Below are 27365 nucleotides of genomic sequence, written 5' to 3'. Positions count from 1 at the left end.
CTCAGTACATCCCTCTGGTTGTCCAGAGTTGCCGAGGACCCCGCCAGGGCACACAGCCCAGAGCACCTGCGGGTTTGATTATGACCCGTGGGGCAAATTACCAGCTTTGTATGAGGACCTGAAAGTCGCAGAAGTTTAAATAGTATCATAATAAAATTATCACAGAGTGAAAATGTAGATTTTAGGATTTTTGGAATGAGGGTTTTGGGGACAAGATGGAGGAACTTGGGCGTGTCTAGCCTTTCTTCTTCTTCTTCTTCTTCTTCTTGGTCTCCATCTTCTGCTGTGATGCTGGCAATTTGGGATTGGTTTAAAATAGAAGTGCACTGTCTAACATAGGTGATAGATATTGGAAAGTAATTGTAAATATGTTATGCGTAGCTTGTAGTATAAAAAGACAACACCACCTTGGGAGCGGTCAGAGTGCCTGTGGCTGCCCTGCTGAGCAGATCTCGGCTGGGCAGAAAGTTTTATAGATAAGAATTAATAAACAACTTCAAGACCGAAAAACTAAAGAGCTCTGACTCATTCTTTGGAGACATCCTGCACATCTCGGGGCTGCAATTAACAACTAAACTCCGAGACTCACACAGCAGGTGAGTGTGTTTGTGCCACTCCCATCTGTGAGTTTGTGTTTGTGCCGCTCCCACAGGGCTGTAGAAATCTCCTGTGGAGCCAGGAGGTGCCAAATACCTGTGAGTGGAGCAGCTGCACCCTCTCGCTGGCGTCTGTGAGCTCCTGCTCAGACACCCTGCGGGCTCGCTCCGTCTGCTCCATGGCAGCTCTCATCTCCTCCATCTCTGTTGTCATCAGACCATTCCTGCGCTCCACTATGGCCAGCTGCTCCTTCAGGTCATCATTCTCTCTCAAAGCATCATCCAAATGGAGCTGGGAGTCCTTGAAAGGTGAGAGCACCAAATGTGAGACCCAGAGGCGAGCAGAGGGAATGGCAAAGGGTCCGGGGACAGCAGCCTTGTGGTGCCTACCTTGAGCTGCCCTTGCACAGCTTTGAGGTGCTTCTGTGTCTCTGCTACCTGACAGTTGGCATGGCTCAGCTGGATTTCCATGTCGTTCAGGTCTCCTTCCATCTTCTTTTTCAGCCTCAGAGCATCATTTCTGCTCCTGACCTCGGCATCCAGCATGGTTTGCATGGACTCTAATACCCTCTGGTGATTCCTCTTCAGCTGTTGAATTTCCTCGTCTTTCTCTGCAGTCCTTCTGTCAACATCTGACTTCACCTGGTTCAGCTCCAGCTGAACACGTAAGATTTTCCCCTCTTCATGCTCTAAAGAGCCCTGTGAGGGTTGAAATGTTATAATTTGTCTCTGTAGTGTCCATTGCTGGGAAATGCCTGTGCAAAAATGTGACCCTTTGCAGCTGGGAGGGATCCTAAATTGAACCTTTAGAGACCAAGCACTGAAAAAATCTGACTGCTATTCATACTCACTGTACCCCAGCTGGATATTCAATGGTAATTTAGGAATAATATTCCTTAGGAAAATGCCTCAGACACCACAAGGTCTGGGGACTGAAGGCTGTGGTGACCCAGGAGAGGCAACAGATCATGAGGAACTATAAAACAGGACAGCCAAGCCTCTGCTCAGAAGCAGCTTGCCTGCTCTTGCATCTCCATGCTGATTTCTGCCTTGTCCCACCCCAGTGACTGTGTGGGCGAGTTCCCCTTTCACTCAACCTTTCCCTCTGGAGCTCATTTCCTTCCCTCTGGTGCCATCCAGCTTCAGTTGCAGTAGCAGTGAAAAGCCTGAGGCTGGTCTTTCCACCCACTGGACAGAAATAAGCACATGCAGAGAATAAAACAGCTGATGCAGCCCTGGCGTCCCTTTTAAGAACATATTTTCCAGAGATCCCTGATTCTCCTTTTGGATTCTAGAATGAGTTTATGGTGACTAATTCAGGAGTGGACTGATGATATTTAGATGCATAAATTGGAGTAGATGGATTACACGACCACAATAACTCTTGCTCCTACTGCCCGCCCATGTAGTGAGATCTAGAGATTGTTTTATATGTCTTTTTCTACCTAAGAGGAGTTAAAGAGAAAATAAAGTGAAGCTCTTTTTGGTGGTGGACAACAAAAAGACAAAAGGTCTGTCAAAAGTCAATACAAGGGAAATCCTGGCTGCATACAGGGATAAAAATGTTTAACCCTGAGAATGATGTTGTACTGGAAAAGGTTGTCCAACAATACTCTGGAATCTCCATCCTTGAAAATTATGAAAACCAATTAGAAAAGGCTTTGAACAACCTAATGTAAGGTCAAGGTTGCCCTTCTTTGACCAGGAAGTTGACTAAAGACTTCTAGGGATCCTGTACAAGCTAATTCTGTGCTCACAAAGATATTTTGTGGAGTATCAGATGTGGTAATACAGAAGTAATCAAATCTTTTCCAAGAGGCAGTCAGAGAAGATAGAGAACAGAAGGCTAGAAACAAAACTATTAGAGTTTTTAAATTTTAGTGACTTTTCTTCAGCCTTCCATGGAAGCAAATTCAAAGAGATGGTGCAAAATGAGCTCAGTTTTAGACTGGGACTGAGGGGGTTTTGTGCATGATAGCACAGCAAGGAATGCCACATTGGTATGGCAAGGGAGCAGTCTCTGTGCTTTTTGGTCTGTCTGTGCTGTCTTACTGCACTTCTGGGACAATTTCAGGATAAGCAGGAATATAAAATATATCCCCAAATTTTCTCTGTTCTCGATTTCTCTAAAAGCAAGCCCCTGGCTGAGGACACTTGCCTCTGCTTCTTCTAATGCTGCTTGTAGGTCACACTTTTCTTGCTCAATTTGCTTCTTTGCCTTCTCCAGCCCATGATTTGCTTTTCCAGACTCAGCAATCTGTTCAGTCAGGTCAGAAATTTCCTCTGCAACCAGAAAACACATACTCAGCTCCTCTCAGACAGTGTGATCCGTGGCACCTGCAATTGCTCTTTGGCAATGGGAGGACAAAAGAGATTCTGGTATAATGGGATGTTACAGTGAGAAAAATAATACATCTTGTCTTGGGTGCAATCTTAATTTCTGATAACCTGCACATCCCAGCTCAGTGTGCAATTTGAAAATGAGAGGGACCAACCAAGTGAGCTCAAGAAACAATGCCAGCTTCCTCTGGGTAGTGAAATTACATCTCCAGAGACAGTCCTGTTTGATTGATCTCTTTATACTCAGATAATTCCCAGTGATCATTCAGTTCACAAAAAGGATCTGAGTTGCATTTCCTTTCTATAATTAGTTTGCTTTTTAAATGCCAACCCATTGTGCCACAGCTGCATGGTCCTCCAATAATCAGGAGACAACAGCCTGCCAGATTTTTTCTAGTAGCAGTGACTGAAGCAATCTGAAAAAACTGAGTATCATCATAATTTCTGTCTATTCAGTTAACTTGGTCCTCATCCATGCAGAGGATTACAATGGTGTGAAGAGGGGGGAGCATCCTGAGGAGGCTGTAGGGGTGGAAATGTGTGCTTGCAGGTGACTTTATGATCAGGTGAACCGGAAAGGAAGTCACTGCCTTTGTGGGAAAATCATAAAGAACAAAGCCCTGGGAAGAGGCAGAGCTCTGGCAGTGCAGAAATGTGGATTCACAGTGACTCCAAGGGGACAGACACATGAACTCACGCTGGAGGTTCTTGTTCTCCCTCCTGACAGTCTCAGCCTGGTCGAGCACCTCCTCGTAGGCGTTCTTCATCCGGAAGATCTCGGTGCTGAGGGAGCGCGACTCCTTCTGGGCAGCCTCCAGCTCAGTCTGGCTCTCCTGGTACTTCTGCTTCCATTCAGCCAGGATCTGGAGGGACAGGAGAAGAATGACCCATTCTGACACACTCCATCTCTGCACCCTTATGTGACAAGAACCCAAGAGGCCTGGCCTGTCTTAAGGGTCTTTTGCTTTGGACTGTTCTCTGCCTGTGACAATAGCTCCCTGTGATGCATGCTCTGGTTGTTTTGGTGAGATCTACTTAAATTTGCCTCTTCGACCAACACTAGTGTGTGCCCCAAGCTGTCAGGAAGGAATTTGGTTTGACATCAACCTGAACATAATGTAGTTGGTCTGAATAAGGATGTGTGAGGCTCGTTAGTGTTGCAGGAGCCAGTGGTCCTGGACCAAGCCCACCAAGAAAGGTCATTCTCTACCAATGCTCTCGTCACTTTGATACCACCGACCTGTAAGATCCCTTTTTTAGCACAGTGTTCTCACTCACACAAGGGTATGCTAAGACACAAGGCTGTGCAGCATCACTTGGTCCAACAGTGCAGATTCTTTTAAATATTAGTAAGGGCAGTGAAGGCTGGAACTTTCCACGAGCCTGAGGCTCTGCCTAACCCCAAGGTTAGGCTGTCAGACTAGCACCAGGGCTTGTTAGCTTGCATGTGAGTACTTATTCTGCTTGACCAGTCTCTCTTGTGAAGACTTCATGTTTTTTTAAATTATCAGAAGGCTGATTTATTATTTGCCGTGGTCACCTGAGGTTACTTATACAGTGACTTTGCCACATGTCCCACTATGGGGTCATTACCATAATTTTGCTTTGGGTAAGATGCAATTTATTTTACTGTGAGTGCAGATCTTTGATAATTTCAGAATTTGTCTTGTCCTATCAAATATCTGATGACGTTTAGATCTGGCTTGGTGCTTTGAACAAACCTTATCAAAATTCCTCTGCTTTTTATCGAATGCTGCACAGACTGCATGTGACCTCTCCACGTCAATCATGAGATCATCCACTTCCCCCTGCAGCTTCTGCTTTGTCTTCTCCAGTGAAGCACACTTTGCATTGACAGCCTCAATCTGCTCCTCTGAGTCCTGCAGGCGCTGGGCCAGCTTCTTCCTGCAGGATGGGACATTCAGCACCGAGGAAAAGAAAATTCTGACCTTCTCAGAAAATGGACATGGAAGGAGTTTGGAATGGGGAAGATGGGCACAGAGAGCAATGTGTAATGCTGCGGTGCCAGGAGCCTGGGGTGGCACAGCACTCTGAAGTGGTGCATAGATTGAGAGGATAAAAACTGTGCCAATGAGGAGAGGGACCAAAAATATGCTTTCAATACTGACCGTGTAAAGAATGTACTCTTTCAACTACTATGATTAACTCAATGCACTGGAATTCTCCTTCATGTAGACACCCCTAAGCCTCCACCCCTACTTCTTTAAATATCCCCTCACTCCCCTTTTCACTTCCAACACATTAAAAAGCACACTTCTCTGCATATTACCACTACAAACATATTCTGGTTTCCTTCAGCTCTGCCCTCACTATGCTTAAATATCCTTCTACTTGCTCCAAGCCACCCCTCCACGTACTTGGCCTCCTCGAGCTCCTCCGTGCGCTGAATCGCGTCCGTCTCGTATTTGGTTCTCCACTGGGCCACTTCACTGTTGGCCTTGGACAGGGCTCGCTGCAGCTCCCCCTTGGCCTCCTGCTCCTCCTCATATTGTTCCCGGAGCAAGTCACAGTCGTGGCGAGCGGATTGCAGGGCGTGGGCCAGGGCGTTCTTGGCCTTGGCAGTTCAAATGAAATGAATAAGTTGTCAGAACATGAATAATTTGTGACTGGATATTTTTCCTCTAGTCTGATAAAATATTCATATCTCCCTGTCCATGTACTGCAGTTGCTAGAGAAACAGAAGGAGGAAAATGAATAATATTAGGGATTCTGTGTTTCAGGCTTGATGTTGTTAAACAGGGCTGGGTGCTTGCCTGTGGTGCTGTTTGAGGGTCCCCAGGATGAGGGAAGAGATGAGAATCTTGACTCCATGTTTCAATAGGCTGATTTATTATTTTATTATATATATTATATTAAAATAAAAGATATACTAAAACTATACTAAAGAAAGAGAAAGGAGGCATCAGAAGGCTAGACAAGAATGATAATAAAATTTTGTGACTGACCAGAGAGTCTGACACAGCTGGACCTGTGATTGGTCATCAAGTAAAAACAACCACATAAGACCAATCAAAGATGCACCTGTTGCATTCCACAGCAGCAGATAACCATTGTTTACATTTCGTTTCTGAGGCTTCTCAGCTTCTCAGGAGAAAAAATCCTGGCAAAAGGATTTTTCATAAGATATGTCTGTGACACATGCCCAGCTTGTCCGGGGGGATAACACCTCTCAAACACATCTGCACCAGGTGTTTCAGGCAGAGGCAAAATAAATCCGACAACAGACAAAGTGCAAGCGCTCCAGCTCTATTTCCTTTTTTTGGCTGCTGCTGTTTGCTTTGCCTATAGGCACAGAGCTACTTTCCTTCATTTCTCTCATGTTTTTGATCTTCAGAATGCATGATGAGAAGGGCCTAAACTGTCTTGCTTATTTAATTTTTAACGTCTCCTCCCTGTGTTGTATTCCAAGGCAAAGTTCAAAATTTTTATTACTCTGATGTCCCTTCTCTGAGGAGAAATCTCATTTATTTTAAAATTTGTTGTTTCAAATGAAAGCAAGTCACCTTATTTTCTTCCTCTAGTTGTCTCTTCAGCTCTTCACTCTGCTGAGTGAAAGTATGTTTGCCTCGAGTTAACTGAGAAATCAAGGCCTCCTTCTCCTCCAGCTGCCGGGTAAGTTCACCTAACAAGAAAAAGGTTATTTTTTTTACACAGAGATATGAGACGTAAAACAAATGAATGAGAGCAGCTAGCCATGTGGGATTGCAAGATATAACATAGTAAATTGAAGAGAGAGTAGTAATTGCATTCCCAATGATAGGAAAAGCTGTGCTGACATCAAAGATGAACTGACCACAAACTCACATGTTCATTTTGACTGACAGTACTGCTTCTGGTTTGGTTTTGTGTTTCCTTGGGCAGGTTTCTATGACTGCCACCAGAAGGAGATTCTACATTCTGAGTTTTGTTCAGATCACTAAGTGATGAATATGTTACAAAACACATGGGCATTCAGGCAGCATATTTAAGTACTTGACACTGGAATATTATATTTCACCAAGGAACGTACCATTCTCAGTCTGTAGGCGTGTTTTCTGTGTGTTCAGATCATTAATGAGCCGCACATGTTCATCATCTTTGGCTCTGACTTCACTGAACTGGTCTTCAAGAGCTCGGCACATCTTCTCCAGGTTACTCTGCAAAGAGGTAGAAAACAAATCCCTTAGTTCATCCTGTTGTTCAGAAGAACAACGCTAACAATGAGAAATACTCCTTCCCGCGCAGCAACCTTGGCTTTGGAGACAGACTCTACATTGCTGGCCAAGTCATCAATCGCCATCTTCAGCTCACTCTTCTCCTTCTCCAGCTTCTGCTTCACGCGTTGCAGGTTGTCGATCTGCTCGCCCAGCTCAGCTGTGCTGTCCGCATGCTTCTTGCGCAGGGCGGCAGCCGTGGCTTCGTGCTGCAGCGTGGCCTCTTCCAGGTCACGGCGCATCTTCTGGAACTCTGCCTCACGCTTCTTGTTCATCTCCACCTGAGCTGCTGTGGCCCCTCCTGCTTCTTCCAGGCGCTCGCTGATCTCCTCCAGCTCCCTGGACAGGTCGACTCTCTGCTTTTCTGACTTGGCGCGGATAGCGCGCTCTGCCTCAATTTCCTCCTCCAGTTCCTCTATCCGAGCCTGTGAGAGTTAATTGGTTAAAGAGGGCTTTTGGATGGACAGATGTAAAATCATCACTAAGGAATAAAGAGGAAACGTTCACATCCATTCTCAAAGCCTGCCACAATGTTCATGTAAGAAATTTCCTATGCAGTCATGTACAGAGTTTCTGCGAAAGTGCCCTGAGATGGGAACAGCACCCAGAGTCCTATATTAATGGTTTTATTCATGTGAGGGATAATATTTTTGTAGAATGGTCTAACAATTAATTTTAAGAAACTTGTGTTGCCAGTAAAATTATTAATAACTCCTCCACTTTACCTGAATCTCCTTAATTTTCTTTTGCAGCTGAGAACTTTGAGCCTGTTCATCTTCAATTTTACTTTGCAGCTGGCTAATTTCAAAATCCTTTCTATTAAAGAACAAGAAGGCAAATTCAGTGTGGTTAAGATAAAACATGAATTTCAGAATTCAGAGCGCAAAAAGTCAGTGTAATACTTTTTTAGCCTTTCATCCATTTGTTGCTTATCATTTTCCAGATCCATGATGGAATCCTGAGACATTTTCAGATCACCCTCCAGTTTTCTCTTTGCTCTCTCAAGGTCCATTCGCAGCTTCTTCTCTTGTTCCAGAGATGCTTCAAGCTAAAACACATAAAACATACTTTGAAATACCTAAATTATAGTTTGAAAGTAACTATGCTTGATTTAAAAATCTAACTAAGTTGGAAATTGATGAATAGAGAAAATAATCAGGACAATAGTCAGGACATCTCCATGTGTGCTGCACTCTCACCATGAGAGACGTGTCGACAACTTGACTGTGCACATATGAAATACTGAAACATTAGTTTTTGGAAAAACAGAAGTTAAATTTTCCCAGTAGCTGCAGTTCCTAGCATATAGACTGCTAAATATATACAAATTCCCAGTATTTATAACTTCCTGGAGTATATGTGCACACAAATAACTCTGCAGCAACCTTCAAACTGTCACAGGTCTCCTGCTTCAGCTAATGAGTTAAATCAGATCACAAATGTCTACAGTGCTGAAATACCCCATGATGAACATGAAAGATGTCCTGGATTCCACAATTTTCTTGTAAATTAGCAGTGTCTTGGCTGAAATTATTAGAGCTGGCTTGTCTGCTTTAGGTGTTGCTTATACTCCAAACCTACAGATTTCTTGTGTACTGTAATCTATCACAGTGTATATATACACAACTCAAAAACTTCTACTTACATCATCCACTTGCTGCTCCAGTTTGGTCTTGGCTTTGGTGAGGGTGCTGACTTTGTCTTCCTCAACTTGCAAATCATCCAGTGTCTGCTGGTGGGCTTCCTGGAGGGCCTTTTTCTCCTTGGTGAGTTTAGAAATGTTTTCATCCAGAGCTGCCATCTCTTCAGTGAGGTTCTTCACCTGTCAGACAGACAGCATCCATCCCATGAGGGGATGCCTTGAGAAATGGCAGACTAAGAACACAGTGACTGCATCCTTGCATGGATGTAATCAAAATGCTCTCTGCAAAATATTTCTATTGATTGCCATGAGGGCAGCAGCATATATCATACCTGAGAGCCTCATCTCTCTGGTCCTGCAGTGACAGGAATTCTTGCTTTAGTTGTTTTTGATCCCCACCCCTATCCTACTAAATTTTATAGTGAAACCTGCTAGAACTTTCCTTGCCTCTGAAAGTTTTTCCCATTGGGATTTTAAAAAGTTCTATGAGTTGCTTTTGCTCAAGGAATCTCTTTTCTGAATGTATTTGCTGTGAAAACAGCTGTGATTTCTCAACAAGTCATGTTCTTTAAAAAGAGATGATCAAGTGTTAAGCACAGCCAAAAATATGTTGAAATTGAAACAAACCATGATAACATGACAAAGAAACTTAACAGAAAAAATTCTGTCAGCTGACTGATTGAGTGAAAATACCTCTCTCCTATGTATTGGACACATCTCACTTCTATTCATAGAACTTATTCTATGAATAAGTGCCTACATTTTTCCACAAAACTGACAAGCTGAATGGGAGCACAGTCTGAGGAAGAATAATTCCCTGATTCCTCTGTCACCTTATTCTCTGTTGCATGCTTCTCCTTTTCCACTTTGGCCAGAGTCATTTCAAGATCATCAATATCTTTTTTCAGCTCCGAGCACTCATCTTCAAGTTTCCTCTTCTTTGCTGTCAGTTCAGCATTTGTCTCCTCTTCATCCTCCAGTCTTTCATTTAGCTCTTTAATTTTAGCTTCTAGCTGGATTTTACTTTTTATGAGTCCTTCACATCTCTCTTCAGCATCAGCTAGATTTTCACTCTCCTATCAGAACACATTGAAGGCACATTATATTTATCATAAAAATGACAAAAGACATTAAAGACTCTTGGTGAGTGAAACAATGCTTGGATTTTTTTGAAACTGAACTGATTTGAAAGCACATGGCAACGAGTGACAAGTCCACTTTCACCAAACTGCTCTTGGCCACGTAATATTTTATTACCTTTTAGAACCTGACAGGTGCAATTTCAGTCTCTGTTCAGCAGTATTCCAGAGAAAAGCAGTTTCCACAGTTTGTGTCCTGCCTCTGACAGAAAAGCTCCACATTATAGTGGCAGCAGATGTGGAAACATCCAGAATCAGACACCACATTATATGCACTGTGGAATGTCTGATTCCTCCGCTGGTGATAGCTTTGGAACCTCCTGTATTTTTACTGGTGTTAGTGTTTGGTGTTTGCTTTGCACCTTGCTTAGGTGTAAGGGACAAGATCAGAAAAAAGCAGTGGAGGCTTTGTCCCCATGATGTGCTGTTTGTAGAGGACAGTGGAAAAGAGGAGCAGAAGAACAGCAGAGTAAGAGGAAGTGGGGTGAATCTGGAAATGGAGGTTACTCACAGACTGAACCTGGAGCTGCAGGTCATTTTTTTCTTGCAGCAGGGTCACCATTTTCTCTTCCAGCTCCTTCCTCTTTGCTTCAGACTTCACAAGCTCCTCCTTGGTTTTCTCAAACTCTTCCTTCATGTTGGCCATCTCCTTCTCAGACTCTGCACTCTTCAGCAAGGGCTTGATCTTGAAGTACATCTTCATCCATGGCCAGTGTTTGACATTCATGAATGCACGAATGTTGTACTGGATGATATAAATAGATTCTCTGAAAACACACGAAACCAGTTAATGGGGGTGGTGAGGCTCAAGCTGGAAACATACTGATTATTTTCCACATATCACCAGGATTTACCCCTAGAACTTTTGCATGAGACTTTTTTCTCTCATCTCCCTTGTTTTTATTAAAGAGTCATTTTGAGGCCCTTACTGCAGAACAGCTGGTTCGGTATCTTGAATAATATCTATGGTCTGAATATACGAGGAAGAAATGCTACAAAACAGACAGACTTCTTTGCCATATTGACTGGGAATCTCTGAGGCTTTCCTCAGTCTCAAGGAAAACACAAGTGCTCAGGTAAATACCACAGTGAAAACTGATATGGTTGAAGTACTGCTGCTAAGACTACAAATCTGGCAGTTACTGTCGATCGTGGAAACATCAGCTTGATGCTTTTGGGGTCACTCAAAATAGCAAATACCATATTAGAAATTTTTAAGACAGAAAGTGAAAAATAATTTCTGAAAAATAAGGAAACATTTTTATGGAATTGAATTCTAAACAGCTGCTGCCAGAATTTGTGAGACTGTCAGGAGGAAGCTGATTCTTTGTACTGGCTCTGCTCCCCAATAATTTCTAAGGTTCTTCACCAAGGACAGCTTTTTGCCTGAGACAATATATTACATTGATGGACCTTTGGTCTGACACAGTACAATTGCTGGCGTTTTCTTACATTACCTTCTTTCATTCATCTTTTTAAATTCAGTTCTCATGAGGTACCCTCTGCACATAGCTTGTGTATGAATGATGAGGCTCACAAGCTTCTCATCTCTCATCTCTTCTAGCAGTCCCAGGAGACCTGCCTTGAAGAACACCTGGAACATAAAAAAAGGGGTCAAACAGCTTGAGGCTTGGGCAGATAATGGCCATTGACAGCTGATGCAGGGCAGCACCGGGTGGTTTAAGAAAAGTGCCTGCAGGGAAAGGGTTTAAAAGCTTGAGAAATTTTCTGTCAGGGTTCATATGATTCATGACAAGTCACTCTGTGTATGAGCTAATCATATTATTGCAGTGCTATTTGATGTCTGCTCCACTGTCATTTATGGAAAATTTAACTCATCTCTGGAAGTGTCCAAGGCCATGTTGGATGGGGCTTGGAGAAACCTGGGATAGTGGAAGGTGTCCCTGCCCAGGGCAGAGTGATTGGACTGTTTATAATCATCATGAAGGCTGATTTAGTATGCAAGAAATACTTTCAACAAACAAAATATTTTGCTTAATTATACCTACTCTTCCACAAGGACTTTACCTTGGTGTGGCCAAATTTGTACTGGTTGTGGTCAACGTCAATGGAGGAAAGAAGCTTTTCTGAAGCCTTTTTGCTGTCGATGAATTGTCCTTCTGGAATGGCTGAGGCATTAAGGATCTTGTACCTGTGGTGACACAGTTTGCAATAACTGGTTGCAAAGAGGATGAGGAAGATAGGAATAAGTGTATATCATGGGTCAGTTTCACACCAGTGCAGCATGGAAGATGCTGTATTTATAACAGCAGACAGCTCTGATTTAGCACTCTATGGCAACTGAGCCCCCATGAACCAGTTTAGTTGTCTCCATTTTAAAGATGATGGAAAGGCACACGATGCAGAGACAGAGCACTGTGAGGAGGCTCCTGTGCATTGACTTTGTATCTGTACTCTGTAAGACTCCAAGAGTAGTCTGTAATGGCACCTTACTCATTACACTGCAAGTGTTTTGCATCTCTTTGAATCATCAGGCACTGGCTTCACTTCAGACATTATCCTGGTTCTGATGTTTAGAGAAATCTCTGCTCTGGTCAGAGAGGGAAACACTGGGGTGACCTCAAAACAGAATTAATACTTGGTTCCTTCCAATGCCACTAATGTGGTCTGGCTGGAAAAGTGTCACCAGACAAGTCACCTGAGCTGTGTGCTTACTGAGGCCTTTTCCTAACAGTGAGTAATAACTGAGGACCTACCTTTGCTTAAAATCTGCATAAAGGATTCTGCTTGGAAACCCCTTCCTGCAAATTCGGATGCCTTCCAGAACCCCATTGCACCGCAGCTGATGCATCACCAGGTAATGGTCCATTGCACCTTAAACAAAATACATCCATCATGATCCCTTTCTTATCCCAGGGAATCTTCATGTGTATTAGCATTTCAGAATTATCGCCTATCTTTTTTTTTTTTCTTAATTCAAGCAGCTCTCAATTAAAGATGTAGGAAGAGCAGACAGAACATGCCTTCAATTCATATAAGTTGTGGAGATTTGCATCAGTGAGTTTTACTAAGAACACAAGGGCTAGCAGTGCTTGTGCAAAGGCATCAGGCCACATTCCTCAAAAAATGGCAGGATGGTGCTTTAGGAGACCAACTGAAAAATCGTCAACAGCATCAGCCTCCTTGCTGGATGTAGGCAAAGGTGGAACAGTGTAGTGCAGTGCCATCCAGACAAGGGATTTTCTAATGCTCTTACACACAACAGGCAATTTTATCAGCTGTGATCAAATCCATCTTTTTCACCCTCAGTTCTGTACACACATTAAACAGAGATGCAGATAGACACATAAGCGAAACTGAGTAAATGGGCCATGTAATACTCAATTTTTTTCAGTCACAGTAGACAACACAAAAAAGCTCCCCTTGTTACTGTCTTGCAGGCCAGCTCCCAAAAGGATTCACATGCAAAAGGAACTATTTGGGAAGTTGGTGTGGAAGCTTAACAGGCCAATTCCTGGTAGTCCCCTGTCTTCAGAATATAAGGGTGAACTTACCAGGTGTCTTGGTCTCGTTGGGAATCAGACAACGGACAAAGTGAGGATGGGTGCTTCTCAGGTTAGTCATCAACTTGTTCAGGTTCTCCTGGGATAGAACAAAACAAGGGCTTCAACTGCAAGCTACAAAGCTTTTGCATTCTTATTTAAGTTCAGGGAGTTATGGAATCACAGAATGGTTTGGTTTGGAAGAGGCCTTCAAAGGTCATCAAGCCCAGCATCTCTGTCCCACTATCCCAGGTTCCTCCAAGGCCCATCCAACCTGGCCACGAACACTTCTAGGGATGGGGAAACCACAACTTCTCTGGGCACCCTGTGCCAGGGCCTCCCCACCCTCAGGGTGATTTTTTTTTCTTATATCCAGTTTAAATCTACCCTCTTCCAGTTTAAAATCATTGCATTTTGCCCTGTCACTACAGGCCCTGGTAAAAAGTAATTTTCTGTCTTTCTGATAAGCCCCCTTTTTATATATTGAAAAACCAGAATAAGATGTGTCTGGAATCTTCTCTTCCCCAGGCTGAGCAGCCCCAACTCTCTCAGCTGTTTTTCTAGGATAGGTATTCCAGCTCTCAGATCATTTTGTGGAAGCATGGCTCATGTAAAAAGACATTCACATACCCTGAACACAGCAGACACTGTCTGGAAAGAGCCCCCCTTCTTCTTAGCACCCTTCTTGCCACCACCACCAGCACTATCACCTTGGAAGAAGTAGATGGGAGGTGAACAGTTAGAATATGCAGTACATTTTGTGGGCCTCATCTTCCTTTGGCCATGGACCAATAAAATATTTCATTTTAAATACTGACACACTGTTCCCTGAGAGTTTAGTGAACTGCTGCTAGATAGTTGTTGGTCCACGTGTGGGATATTTGATCTCAAATGCAAGGTTTAGGTTGCTGGTATGGAACAGTAGGGCCTGACCTAAGTTTCCTAACAGTGTACTCTGTGCTTCTGATCACATATTGCTTTCACTATTACACAGTCCCCCATTTAAATTTTTTTTTAATTAGGTGAAAGACCTCAAAAATGTGACTCAGCCCCAGGCATCCACTTAGTTCAGGGAGGTCCTCTATAGAAAAATCTCCTAATCCAATATTCCCAGTGAAGAATACAGTTCTAGTCTGAGTTACAACAGGAAGCAAATTTTAGTCTCAGAAATGCAAGTCCAAGTAGCTCAGTGTCTTTCCATAGTTGCTATACTGTGAAGCCAATTAAATCGAGATTTATAGAGGAATTCTAAATTTATTCTGTCTCTTTTTCTGTCACAACACCAGAACTGCCCAGCTGGTTATGAAATTATTCCATGGTCTCCTTTCTGTTCTTCCAGTTCCTCTCAAGAAACAAAACTCTGTCTACAAAGACTAAAACGCTTGCACTTGGCACATTTATTTGGCCCCTGTCTAGAGGCTGAGTAAGCATGCAGGTGATTCACAGCACAGTCAGAAAACATACACCTGTTACTTGGGGTTGGACTTGCTGTGCTTTACTTCTCTGCAGCACATAAATGTGGTGTTTCCAACACTTCTGCATGTTGATGTCCTAGCTTTGGCATATCTGGATGCACACAATAACAAGGGCACCTTAGGGGCTGGTAGCCTTGGGTATACCACTGAGAGGAGAAGCAGAAGGAGGCTTTAGTTGATTTTTGCCTTATTGGCCATCACTGAAAAGGCACCTACCTGTTTCTGCACCAGCATAGTTAGAAAAGAGGAAGGACAGCAGCTTCAAGGATGATTTCTGGTACAACCCCACAACAGTTTCATTCAGAGGGTCCTTGTTCTTGTCAAGCCACCCAGAGATGTTGTAGTCCACAGTGCCAGCATAGTGCACCAGGGAGAAGTGGGCCTCAGCCTTGCCTTTGGCAGGCTTGGGCTTTTGGAAGCTGCTGCACTTGCCCAAGTGCTGGTCATAGAGCTTGTTCTTGAAAGAGGTGTCAGTTGCTTTGGGGAACATGCACTCCTCTTCCAGGATGGAGAAAATGCCCATGGGCTGGGAGAAATATGAACACATAAAGGAAGTAAGTGGTGGGGAGGGGAGTCATTGCTGCTCCTCACTGTTCACCTACTGTTTAAAGGCAGTTGTTAAAGTCATCAACTGAACATTGTGTAGGCATTCTCCCTTCCACCCCAGCCATGTTGTTAAGGAAACCATTCTTTGTGCAGAGATGGCTGCTGTTCCAAAAGCTTTGGTTTTCTAAGGTGCCTATTTTGATGTGAAAAGGTAACTCAACAGTAATGCATCATTTTGTCAAGAATGACTGAGGTAAAATAAATGATCGTAAAAGAAGTGTACTCTCCTACAATGAAAATATTTTTTCCACCTTCTCAATGAGCTCAATGCAGGCAGCCAGGTCCATGCCAAAGTCAATGAACTCCCATTCAATCCCCTCCTTCTTGTACTCCTCCTGCTCCAGCACGAACATGTGGTGGTTGAAGAACTGTTGCAGTTTCTCATTGGTGAAGTTGATGCACAGCTGCTCCAGGCTGTTGAACTAAAAATTCAAAATACCAAAAAAAAAAAAAAAGCCATTTAGTTTCAAGCAACCCTCAGTAGGCAAGCATACCGACAGTAACTCACATCAAAGATCTCAAAGCCAGCAATGTCCAGGACACCAATGAAATGCTCTCTGGGCTGTTTTGTATCCAGCTGTTGGTTGATACGAAGAACCATCCACAGGAACATCTTCTCATAGACTGATTTAGCCAGTGCACCCACTGAATTGTACACCTGTAAGAAGCATAGCCATGGCAGTAAGAAAAGTTGAGTCAGCTTTAAATTTGAAAGAACACTCTGAAGAAATTGAAATGCTGATGGGCTGTCTATATACCTGTTGGACACTTTGTCCTTTGGTTACATATTCATTCCCGACTTTCACCCTGGGATAGCAGAGAGCCTTGAGCAAATCAGCAGAATTCAGACCCATCAGGTAGCCAGCCTTGTCGGCCACTAGGACCAGAAACAGCAAATGAGTTCAGTAGGGACAAAGAAAAGTGTCCTGGTCCTCTGGGATGTCTCTGTTGCAAAGAGCCTACTTTTGGCACAACTCAAATGCGTGTGTTATCAAGGGAAGCTCCTCTCCAGTGTCATGGAGAATATTTCCCTTGCTCCAAAGGCAGCGTCTCAGCTGCAGCACAATCCTGTGTCTGTGCCTAAAGGGCTGCAGCAATGCTTAAGTTTGTATGTCTTTCTGTTTCCTTGTAGAGCATAAATTAAATACAGACTTTGTGAGGCTTGCAACTATCTTTATAAAAAATTCATTTCTGGAAAGGAAAATAATTTTCAAAGTCTCGGGCACTCTGTAGGGTTGGGTTGCTGGCTCTCTGCTGGTGCAGTTCACAAGCAAACTCTGCAATCAGCCCTACCTTCTGTGCCATCCGGCTCCGCCTGCTCCTCCCGCTGCTTCTGCTTGAATTTCATGTTCCCATAGTGCATAACAGCCCCTGTCAGCTTGTAAATCCCCACCTTCTCATCAGGGCTGAAGCCTAGGATGTCCACAGCGTTCTGCAGAGGCAACAGGCAGGTTAGGAAGGCACAAAAGCTGAAGCACAAGGGGCAGGTGGGGTTTCTGTCCCTGCCTGAGCTGAATCCAGCACCATCCCAGCCCCATGGCACTGGGCCAGCAGTGCAGGGTCTGGCTGGCCAGGGCTGCTCTGCTCTGCTCTGTGATTTATTAAAAAAATATAGATATTGATCTAGTACTGATATCCAACTGTGATGGACAAAAATTCTCTAACAGTTTAATGTTAGAAGGTGTATGTTTATTGTGGGATAGCTCCCAAATACACACCTCAATTTGCAGGTGATTACAGAGTCCTTTTATCTATACAAGTATTGAATACCCAAAATAAAAATACATATTCATGACTTTGGTACATCCCATTCCCTTCTTCATATGATAATTAGTTCAAAAGCTATTAAGCATGCATAGTTTGTTCCTTGAAATGGGTCTGTGGTCCCTTTCATGGGGAGGGGTCCCAAAATGAGGAAGTAAATGAAGTCTTCCTCATTCTGACCTTTCCACTTTTTCAATGCAAATCTGACAAATGAACCCTTGGTAGAACTCCCATTCCCATCTTCAACTGGTTTCAGAACAGAGAAGGCCACAATTGTCTTATGTTCCTAAAAGCTATTTATCAGTTCCTGTATTCTTCATTATAAACCCAGCTAACCAAACATTGTGTTGACAAGCAATCAACTACTAACTCTTAACTTCATCAAGGCCTACCCATTTATTTTAATTAACTCAAATAAGGCTTATCTCTAACTAAAACCTTAGCTCTTCTAAAATCTCTAAATTCCTTAAAGTTTATGTCTCATCTGCTCTACTCACATCTGTCGCCAGCAGCTCCTCGCTGTCATCGATGCTGGCAACTGTGACTTCTCCTTGGCTCACGTAGAGGAAGTCATACGGGTTGGTGGAGATAAGGAGGAGATCTGCAGGTATGTGGGTCACCTTTAGTGGCACTGGGGAGGTCACAGTGGGAAGAGAAAGCACTCACTGAGCCAAGCCCAGCACTGCTGGCACTCACCAATGAGCTCCGGCTTCTTGTTGGACATTATCTGGTAAAAAATGTGATAGCTCCTTTCGCTGGACAGCTGAAAAGTGACTCTGGATTTCTCCAGGAGATCTAACCAGAAGAAAGGTGCTGTTAGTCTCCTGAGAAATTTGAGGTTGCAAACGCATAAATTCTGCTTGCGCTGGGTTGCTCCAACTCACAGGTTTCGATATCTGCTGAGGCCAGCTTGCCGGTTGGTCCGAAGTGAATCCGGATGAATTTTCCCTATCAAGCAGAGCAGATCAAACGATTGGTTATGACAATCAATGAATGAGACTTGCATTAAATGTCTTCTTTCCAATAAATCTGAAATGAACTCACAAAGCGTGAGGAGTTGTCATTCCTCACAGTCTTAGCATTGCCAAAAGCCTCCAGCAGTGGGTTGGCCTGGATGATCTGATCTTCCAGAGTTCCCTAGTCACAGAAGAAAATGCTTCTTTATCACTTTACTACTTAGTAATTAACAAATATTGCAAAAAGGATAAACAGATAATTTTTACATATCACAGGTGATTTAAATCTAAAAATTAACAGAGTTCTTAATCACTCATCAGCCAACACTCATGGATTTTGACATTGGTTTCAAAGGGAAGAGTGCTGAAAGAGATCTGTGTTTTGCTTGTTTCTTGTATCTGATACCACATGTTGGGTATCACATACAAAGTCGCTGCAGTGGAGTTCAGGGCATTTGAAACCTGTATGAGAGGTGATTCTGCACCCCTGTTCACGAAAGTCTTGACAGCTAAAGAAAATGTGAGAAATCTGGAAATTTGTTCGAAGGTTGCTCAAGCCCTACAAGTACAGGCTTTGGTAGGAAACACCTACCAAGGGAGAATGTAAAATTTTGCAGTTGCATTCAAACAACAGCAGCTTTTCAGGATGCAGGAATACAACTCTTGACGTTCTTTGAAAACTGAGACATGGGCAAAACCTGACACTCAAACACCAGACTTAGTTAAGAACAGAACAGAGACTCTTCAATTTTTTTTTTTGTTTTTGCTGCTACATTATTGCAGAAAGAATGATCAACAGGTAAATTTTGATACTGTGCTGTATCTCTCTTAGTAAGTGCAAAAATATGGAAGGAAAAAAGCTTCTGTGACATTATTCTCTCCTTTTTGGTGCAATACAGTCCAGGAAGCAGAGTCACCAGTGTGACTCTAGCAAAGTCATGACTGATCCTACATAACCTGGGCATGAAAGTGTTGCCAGGGATAATTTCCAACAGAGATGGAAAACCAAGAATAAGAGAAAAAAAATATATATAAATTAGTTTATGTCAGATGAAAGGTGAGCAGCACTGTTTCATTTACTGCATCTCTGTGCATGCAGTAATTGCATCTCTGTGCAGCCCTGAGCACAGGGGAGAGGCACTGCCGTTCCCAGCACTGTCTGCAGATGGCACAGCAGGTTTAAATTCGTTTTTGTTAGTCCACCGTGAAGATGGCCCTCTAAAATTAAAGCAACGCAGTAGCATGGGAAGTTCTGCATCTTTTTTTAAAATAAAATATCCTATCTATAGAATAATGCCCTTTCACATGTATCTTTTTGGCTTTCTAAGGGGGAGGAGAGGAGAGGAGAGGAGAGGAGAGGAGAGGAGAGGGAGGAGAGGAGAGGAGAGGAGAGGAGAGGAGAGGAGAGGAGAGGAGAGGAGAGGAGGGAGAGGAGAGGAGAGGGAGAGGGGGAGAGGAGGAGAGGAGAGGAGGAGAGGAGAGGAGAGGAGAGGAGAGGAGAGGAGAGGAGAGGAGAGGAGAGGAGAGGAGAGGAGAGGAGAGGAGAGGGATGTGTGTGTCAGTGCAGCTGACTGCACCAACATCAAGTCTCTTTTGAGTGCACAGCTGTGACCAGGGAACTGAAACAGGAGCACTGTACGTGGATAACAGTGTGGAAGAACATGGCAATTCTTTACACAAGTTCATTCTGGAGTCCTGTTTACAGGCTGGGTGACAAAATGCTGGAGGGCAAGACTACATTTTGAGGAAATGCTGTTACACACTTCCCTTATTCCTGTACTATTGCCTGGCATCTGATTTCAGCTTGTGTCTGCCATTGAAAGCTGTGCTACACAGAACCATAACCTGTTTTGTTTAATGCTCTTATAAAGAGGAACATACTATTGTCACAGAGATTGGAATGCTAAAAATATAGAGTATTCTGTGAATTATCAGAAGAGGGCAGAACAGATTACTGTCAGTCTGAGAGCCAGGTGATTTTCCTTCTATCACACATGGTCTGTACATGTCTCAGCTGCCTTGAAGCTTTTCTGAGGCCAGTCCTGGCATAGTGAGCAGCTGATGAAAGCTGAGCCCAGGAGATTCTAACATGGTGCTGATGGAAAGAGTGCCTATGATGAACTTGCCTCGGCCACAACAACCCATCAATCACAGACACCTGCCTCTGAGTGAAAGAATATTCAGCCTTGGAATCTCCTTAAGCTCCACTGTGCCCCTGGGGGCTCAAATAACATGCTGACCCATGTCACACGCTTTGATGAGCATCTCACAGGCTGCGGTGGCACACACTTGTGCCACAAGGGTGTTTGTTGCTTGTTCTGTGATGGGGGATGAAGTTTGTGCCTTGCAAATGCAGCAGTGGGCTCAGATTGCAACAGCTGTGCTGCTCAGCAAAGGGACATCAAGGCATGCACTTTCTTTCATGCAAGGATCCTTTCTGAGGTTACTTTCTGACTGTCAGGGAAGGGGTCCCAGCTGTCCCAAATCCAGCCCTTTTCTCATGCTGTCCCTCTGGGCTGTTCTGTTGACCACAGACAGAAAAACCAGCCAGTGGAATCTACTGCCTGATGCAAGTGAAATGATGCTTAATGTCAGCACAGCCACTCTGGAGTGCAGAGTTCCTGCACTTCCCTGCCAACAGGAATGAACCAAGGAGCAGGAACGGCACAGCCATGTGCCAGTGGGAACTGACTGCTTGTCACAGGACGTGTTGTAGTTGAGATGGCCATGATACACAGTGTCACCACACAATTTCAGAAGGCTTTAAGCATTTGCCCATACAGAGTAACATAAAATCATTTCAGAAGGCTTCAAGTATCTGCCCTTCTTGCTCTTTAGCCCAACCTTTTTACACCCCTGATGTTCCTGCACTGCCCCTGTGTGCCCTCTGCTCCCTTTGGTGGTTGCTCAGCACACCTGGGCACTCCATGGCTCATTGCTGTCAGTGCTGCTCACCTGCTGCTCACAGCTGCACCCACTGGGGATGAGGCTGGGCCACTGCCCCATCCCAGTGACCCCAAACTGTGCCACACACAGCCCAGTGACCCCAAACTGTGCCACACACAGCCCCATCCCAGTGACCCCAAACTGTGCCACACACAGCCCAGTGACCCCAAACTGTGCCACACACAGCCGAATGACCCCAAACTGAGCCACACACAGCCTAATGACCCCAAACTGAGCCACACACAGCCCCAACCCCAATCAGCACAAACTGTGTGCCAACAACTGCTCTCTTTTCACCTGCAGCACTCAGGCGCTGTGGATCTCAGAGGACACTTGAAGTACACAGATGGATAACCAGCACAGAGAAAGCTGCTGTCTAACATTATCTCCCCCTCCCTGGTAAAGACTCCCCTGTGTGAATGAAGGCTTTGCTACACTGGCAAAATGGTTTTATAAGAATTCAGCAGATTTGAGGCTGGGCATCAGGGGTAAATGAGCATAGGTGTGCTTGGGTTGTGTATCCTGACTGTCTTCTCAGCTGCACAACACTTCCTGCCTTTAGATGTTCCTGCACCCCCAAAATACACATTGGTACTTTCTCCTCAGTGTTGGCAAATACTAGAAGGGGGAGCTGATGTCATACCTGCATTTTGCCGGGCTGTGGATCTTTCTTCTTCTCACCAGTGACTGCAATTGTTGCAAAGTACTGGATGACACGCTTGGTGTTCACAGTCTTCCCTGCACCGGATTCTCCGCTATTGAAACAAAAACATTAATTGTTACAGGAAACAGGAAATATCATCACTTTTCTGTCAGCTTTGTCACTCATACCAAAACATACTCACGTGATAAGGACTGACTGGTTGTGACGATCTGAAAATAAAATCACAGAAAGAGCTGTTCAAATGAGATGTGGAGGGTGTCAGTTCCTCAGATACAACTTACTTCAAGGCAAAGAACTGTGTTATATCATTATTTATCACCTTCATACAAGCCAAGGTAAGTGATGCATGAATACACATTACTTTGCATCTGGACTTTTTGGTTTTTTGGTACAGACAGGGATGAAGTAGCCCAAAATTTAACTTCAAGCAGTGATTCTTTACAAGGCTTCCCACTTACTATTTGTTTTCTTTTATGTATAGACCTTGGCTTAAATACTGTTTAATTATAATCAGATTATTTGCTGTGTTTTTCCTTTAAATTCCTTACAAAGAGAGGAGGCACAAAGCTATACAGCCAGCTGCTGCTTTTCCTTCATTATCTGATGATTTGAGACCATCAAGATTTTCACGGTGTGACCTTGCATTGTGCTGTATGACTATGAGACCACTAAAATTCCTTGACCAAATAGTCAACCCTGCATATATCAGGGTTTTCCACTCTTGCCAAGTAACTCACCAGTCAGCATGAACTGATAGGCATTGTCAGAGATGGAGAAGATGTGTGGAGGGGCCTCCTGGCGCTTCTTGCCTCGGTAGCCAGTGACCACCTCGGGGTTGTACACCGGCAGCCACTTGTAGGGGTTGACAGTGACGCAGAAGAGACCCGAGTAGGTCTGCAAGGAAGGCACACAGCACGTTGGCTTCCCCTGAGGCTGGCCCAGCAGCTCCTGAGGCTGCCCAGAGGAAGCTGCTGCTGCCACTTACGTAGATCATCCAGGCTGCGTAACGCTCTTTGAGGTTGTACAGCACAGCGGGTTCGTGCAGGTGGGTCATCATGGCCATGTCCTCGATTTTGTCAAATTTGGGAGGGTTCATGGGAAAGACTTCATCATTCTTTACAGTCACAGTCTAGCAAGAAAAAGAGAAGGGAACAACAGGAGAAATCTAAAACAGGGAACTGCCTGAACTGTATGATCCCATAGGAGTAGCTATGGTATCACTTACTGTGTCATCATATTTTTTAACGGTAACTTTGTCACCTTCTTTGCTCTGTATGGTGCCTTTCACATACATTTCCTTGTCATCTACTACAAAACAGGCTGTCTTAGCATCAAATGGGCGATTCTGGGCTTCAATTCTCTCCTTCTCTGGCTTCCGTAAGTAGGGAGCAGCTTCTCCAAAGATTGCCATCTCTGCATCTGAGCTCATGGCTGCAGCTGCTGTGGAGGAATGCAGAAAATTTGCAGAGAGTTTGTTCATTTGTAATTTACATTTATCCAGACAGTGGCCATGCTCAATGACTAATAGCAAAAGAAGGACTAATCAGGCACTTAACTTCTGCCTCATTTTTTTATCCACTGAAAAAGTGCTAATAAAGAAAGTTCCTCTTATAGCCAGATTGTCTTTGAAGACATTTCCCTTAAATAGGCCTATGTGACCAAGTGAGGGCAGAGAAAATATCAAGCTAGAAGTCTTGAAAAGCTGGTCCTGCTCTATCTTCACCTCCTATTCACAGAGCTGCACAGCCACATCCTTCTCAAAGCCACATACACAAGGGCACTGAGATTATGCCAAAAATTTAGACAAAAGTAAGCTCTGTGAGTCATGTAGAGTGGGTCTCACATGTGATTTCCAGGTGGAGGTATGTTAGCATCCTCTCTTTTTGATGTTTTAATACCAAGCAGGGGAAGTTCAACTAGTTTCTGTCCACACCAAGCACTGGAGCAAATTGGGAATGTCAGTCGTGACCTATCTTAAGCCAAACCTGATTATTGGGTGAACCAAATATAAAACATCTTTTCCCATTATGTTGCGAAATTGGCCAATAAAGGAATATCTTGTATATTTCAGATAATAATTAAGAACCTGTGTTAACTAAATAACGTAGTATTTAAGTAAAGAAGTATGTGACATAACATTTCAAAGAATCTCAGTTATAGCTTGAACATATTATAGCTTGAACACATTATATTAGTTATGAATCACTAAAAGCCAATTCATATGTACCAGACATTTTTAAGGATTTGTCTAGTAGAAATATTTCAGAAAACTAATTTATGCTCAGTTTTATTTTGCATTTTTTGAAATAGCAAGTAAAATTCTTCAACACATTTGTAATGCTACTTCTGGACATGTTGTTGTAGAAGTGCGGATCTCTCTCAGCAAAAGCTGGCTGCTATGGGATCTGCACCCTGCAGGACTTTGAAGGACTGCCTCATGCAAGAGCTTTTAACAGCCAGGAATTTCAAAAGCATAAACCCCAGAACCTTTAGCTTATTTTGAAAGCAGTATTCTGTGTATACAGAGCCCAGAGTTGTGCCTATGTGATCTTATGTCTGAAGGGCTCAATAGAAGCAATAGGAAAGAAAGAGAGAAGGTATTTCACAGTGCCCATGAAAAAATGAAATCAGAAAATGCCATCAGACAAGGCAAATCAGAAAATTCCTCAAGGGACACAGTCTGTTAAACTACTGAATGTCTTTGATAGGAAATAGCGTAAAATTCAGATCTTTACACATTCCTCAGCAGAGAAGGCAGCATCCCCTAGGAGAATAACCTGTGCTTCCATCCCTTTCAGCTCCAGTTTCAGTGAGCACTTTTTGGGTTTAGGATAGAAGACAGATGTTGGAAGGTTCCTCCTGTGCTCTGCTGCACACTCCCAGTCTCTAACCTTCCCCAGAAAACCTAGAAGGAGTGATGCACACGAGTTCTCTGTAAAGGTTACTCTTTGGACATGAACAGATCTGCCTATCTGGCCAGAGACAAGATAATTCAGAACTTTGTCTGGGTTTCAGTGCCTGTGTGATAAACCAAAGTCAGTAAATAATTTTCTAGATTTTACCCCAGAGGAAATGAACACTTGAATGTTACTTTGAGCCTCCTCTCCAATCACAACCTCATGCTTCCAGCAGCTGTGCAAATGGCATAAGATGAATTTTAATAATCTATAAATCCCAGAATTCAAGATTACACCACAAAAAGCTATTGCTGTCTCTCTCTACCATGCTCTCTTGACTAAGTTTGAGCATCTGTAACTTTTCTTTCCCAATACATGGAGTATTCCTGCCAAGAACTGTGACTATTGCTCATGTTGATTAAAATACCATATATCCTTTCCAGTGATCCTAGTTCTACTCTCTTTTGCATCTCCCTTTCCACTGTCTGGATGAGCTTTACTTATTGCTCAGGATCAATTAGCAAAGATATTTGTGTTATTTGTTAAACCCCTACCTTCAGAGATCCCACGAGGAAATCTGTTTTCAGAACCTGTGTGGAATGGTTAAAGAAAGGACAGAGAGAGTTACATCAAAACCAGCCCATTGTCCATCAAAACCAGAACCAGCCCATTGTCCATCAAAACCAGTCCATTGTCCTGAGCATATGCCATGTCAAGCATTCCTACACCCGGTGTAGCCTCTCCAGAGAGCTGAACTGCACACAGTGCCTTAAAACTCCTGACCTAGAGCAGAATTCCAAAGAGAGTCTTGTGTTCCTCCCCACATTTCTGTGAGCTGCTTGAAACAAATCTGATGTCCAGGAAAAAATCAGTTGCTTTACATATTTAATCCCAGTCAGTTCAACTGCCCTCAGAGTCTTCCTGTGGCTTCCACAGGACTTGGGGGTAGCAGAGTTGGTAGAAGGCCCGTCCAAGGACTGGCATGCTGTGACTCTCCTGCTTCTGCTTGTGCACCACTTTGGAGTGGTTTGGGTGGTATCACCTTGACTCTGCATGTAAAGCATGACCTGGAATGTTAGAGGTGGGGAATGAGAAGAAAACACCCCTTCATATTCCACCTTTTTTGGGACCTGTGGAGATGGTCATGGTCAGAGCATGAAGCAAGTGGATGGCACTTACCGTGAGATGCTGAGGTAGCAAATCACAAAGTTGCCTTCAGCTGCAGCTCTTTATACCTTATCTCCTGCCCACACAGCACTCCAGAGCTCTATTTTTGGTCAATAATAATTTACTCTTTAGTTGTAAACGTGTTGTAGCTCTGATCTCTCTGCTAATTGCTCAGGGACAGGATTGGTTTAAGGTTGTATGGAGTCAGCTGCACTGACCTGTCCTTTTCACATTGATCTGTGCCAGGATGGAGGATGGAGGAACCCAAAGACAGCTCTGATAAAGCCAAATAAGGCAACGCTTGGCTCTGCACTGCAAGGGTTTGCCTCAGTCAGCAGGATGGGGTTTTTCTAATTGTGCACAATTCCTTCTTTAAGGATATAATATTAATGGATGCCCTCCTATCCTCCCTGTTTGTCTACACACGCTGCTAGATAAGAAGGAAGATTTATTGAGGCAAATTTTTTATACTTTTCTGTGGGTTTGCAAGGCATGCTCAAGGTCAGCCTGCAGAAAGGTACCTGATTTTTGTGCCACTCCACTGTCCTGCACAGGCTGTCATGGAGCAGGCTGGATGTCAAACCACAATGACTGCAAGCTGCTCTGTAAAGGAAGGTGGAAGGGCATTGTCTGCTTCTTTCAGATTAGCTGCTTAAGGACTGGTTTTGACACTGGTTTTGACTGGTTTTTGACTGGTTTTGGGGCAATAAGAAAAGGGAGGAATAATTGAGAACATCCTGGGACAAAACCCTGCCTGACAAATGGTAAGGGAGGAGGTGGTATGAACCAAGCCTGCTCAGCCACACTGCTTGGTGAAGGCATTTGAAAGTGTAAAAAGTAACAGTCTTGAGGGTCTTTCACATCTTTGGAAAATACTCTTACCACAAGATGATTTTGTACAGGAGATGCGGTGGCAAAGTAGATTTGTCATCATTACCTCATTTTTCTTTATTTTAAGGCAGAAGAATCTTTCATCAGAAAATGACTTAAACTTTAGAGGCCATGAAATCCAACCACCTCTTTGTGGAATGACCCACCTTCCTCTGTGGGAAGAGATGGATTGTCAGATGGATTGTTGTCTTTGCTTCACGTTGGCTCAGTCTGGGGAACATCCTTGGTGCATTTACACAGCTCTGCTTGGTTGTTTGCTTTGGATTACCTTCAGGGTGCCCAGGATTTAGTTACACTGGGAACAAAAGGCATTTGTATTGGATTCTGCAATAGAAAATGGATTCCTGCAGTGTTGAGAGAAATCGTACTTAGGCCTTTTCCCTTGATTTTTTTTTTAGTCCTTTCTAGAATGTCTTTCAGTGTTTTTAATTTATTTTTCAATCACTCTTTTCCAGTCTGACCTGAAGTGTGAGCACAGATGCTCTCTGAAATGGCAATGACACCACGCAGATGTGGAGATGTTATTATTGTATTTTTCTTCTGCCAATTGCTGTTTATCAGACAT

At 43.6% G+C, this 27365-nt stretch overlaps 1 protein-coding gene across 1 annotated transcript in view; it reads right to left on the bottom strand.

The window, feature by feature from the left end:
- Window positions 1-23274, bottom strand: part of LOC115911419 (myosin-13) — a 30155-nt gene extending 6881 nt beyond the window's left edge. The window contains exons 1-33 of the mRNA XM_030962378.1: window positions 23071-23274; window positions 22831-22974; window positions 22583-22739; window positions 22027-22054; window positions 21825-21936; window positions 18324-18416; window positions 18164-18227; window positions 17976-18074; window positions 17777-17880; window positions 16809-16947; window positions 16274-16392; window positions 16024-16173; window positions 15767-15937; window positions 15126-15435; window positions 14065-14144; window positions 13447-13534; window positions 12649-12766; window positions 11960-12083; window positions 11389-11525; window positions 10443-10698; window positions 9626-9868; window positions 8796-8972; window positions 8053-8198; window positions 7876-7966; window positions 7186-7575; window positions 6967-7093; window positions 6461-6579; window positions 5315-5511; window positions 4658-4841; window positions 3634-3799; window positions 2755-2879; window positions 987-1295; window positions 694-897 (exon numbers count right to left, since the gene is read on the bottom strand). Coding sequence (XP_030818238.1) covers window positions 694-897; window positions 987-1295; window positions 2755-2879; window positions 3634-3799; window positions 4658-4841; window positions 5315-5511; window positions 6461-6579; window positions 6967-7093; window positions 7186-7575; window positions 7876-7966; window positions 8053-8198; window positions 8796-8972; window positions 9626-9868; window positions 10443-10698; window positions 11389-11525; window positions 11960-12083; window positions 12649-12766; window positions 13447-13534; window positions 14065-14144; window positions 15126-15435; window positions 15767-15937; window positions 16024-16173; window positions 16274-16392; window positions 16809-16947; window positions 17777-17880; window positions 17976-18074; window positions 18164-18227; window positions 18324-18416; window positions 21825-21936; window positions 22027-22054; window positions 22583-22739; window positions 22831-22974; window positions 23071-23274 — 5175 coding nt within the window. The remainder of the gene's footprint in view (window positions 1-693; window positions 898-986; window positions 1296-2754; window positions 2880-3633; window positions 3800-4657; window positions 4842-5314; window positions 5512-6460; window positions 6580-6966; window positions 7094-7185; window positions 7576-7875; window positions 7967-8052; window positions 8199-8795; window positions 8973-9625; window positions 9869-10442; window positions 10699-11388; window positions 11526-11959; window positions 12084-12648; window positions 12767-13446; window positions 13535-14064; window positions 14145-15125; window positions 15436-15766; window positions 15938-16023; window positions 16174-16273; window positions 16393-16808; window positions 16948-17776; window positions 17881-17975; window positions 18075-18163; window positions 18228-18323; window positions 18417-21824; window positions 21937-22026; window positions 22055-22582; window positions 22740-22830; window positions 22975-23070) is intronic.
- Window positions 23275-27365: the final 4091 nt, after the last annotated feature.

Source organism: Camarhynchus parvulus, chromosome 18 (assembly GCF_901933205.1).
Source record: "Camarhynchus parvulus chromosome 18, STF_HiC, whole genome shotgun sequence".
In the NCBI taxonomy this organism is placed as follows: domain Eukaryota; kingdom Metazoa; phylum Chordata; class Aves; order Passeriformes; family Thraupidae; genus Camarhynchus; species Camarhynchus parvulus.
Note: the sequence above shows the minus strand (reverse complement) of the source record. Positions and strands in the feature narration are given on the sequence as shown.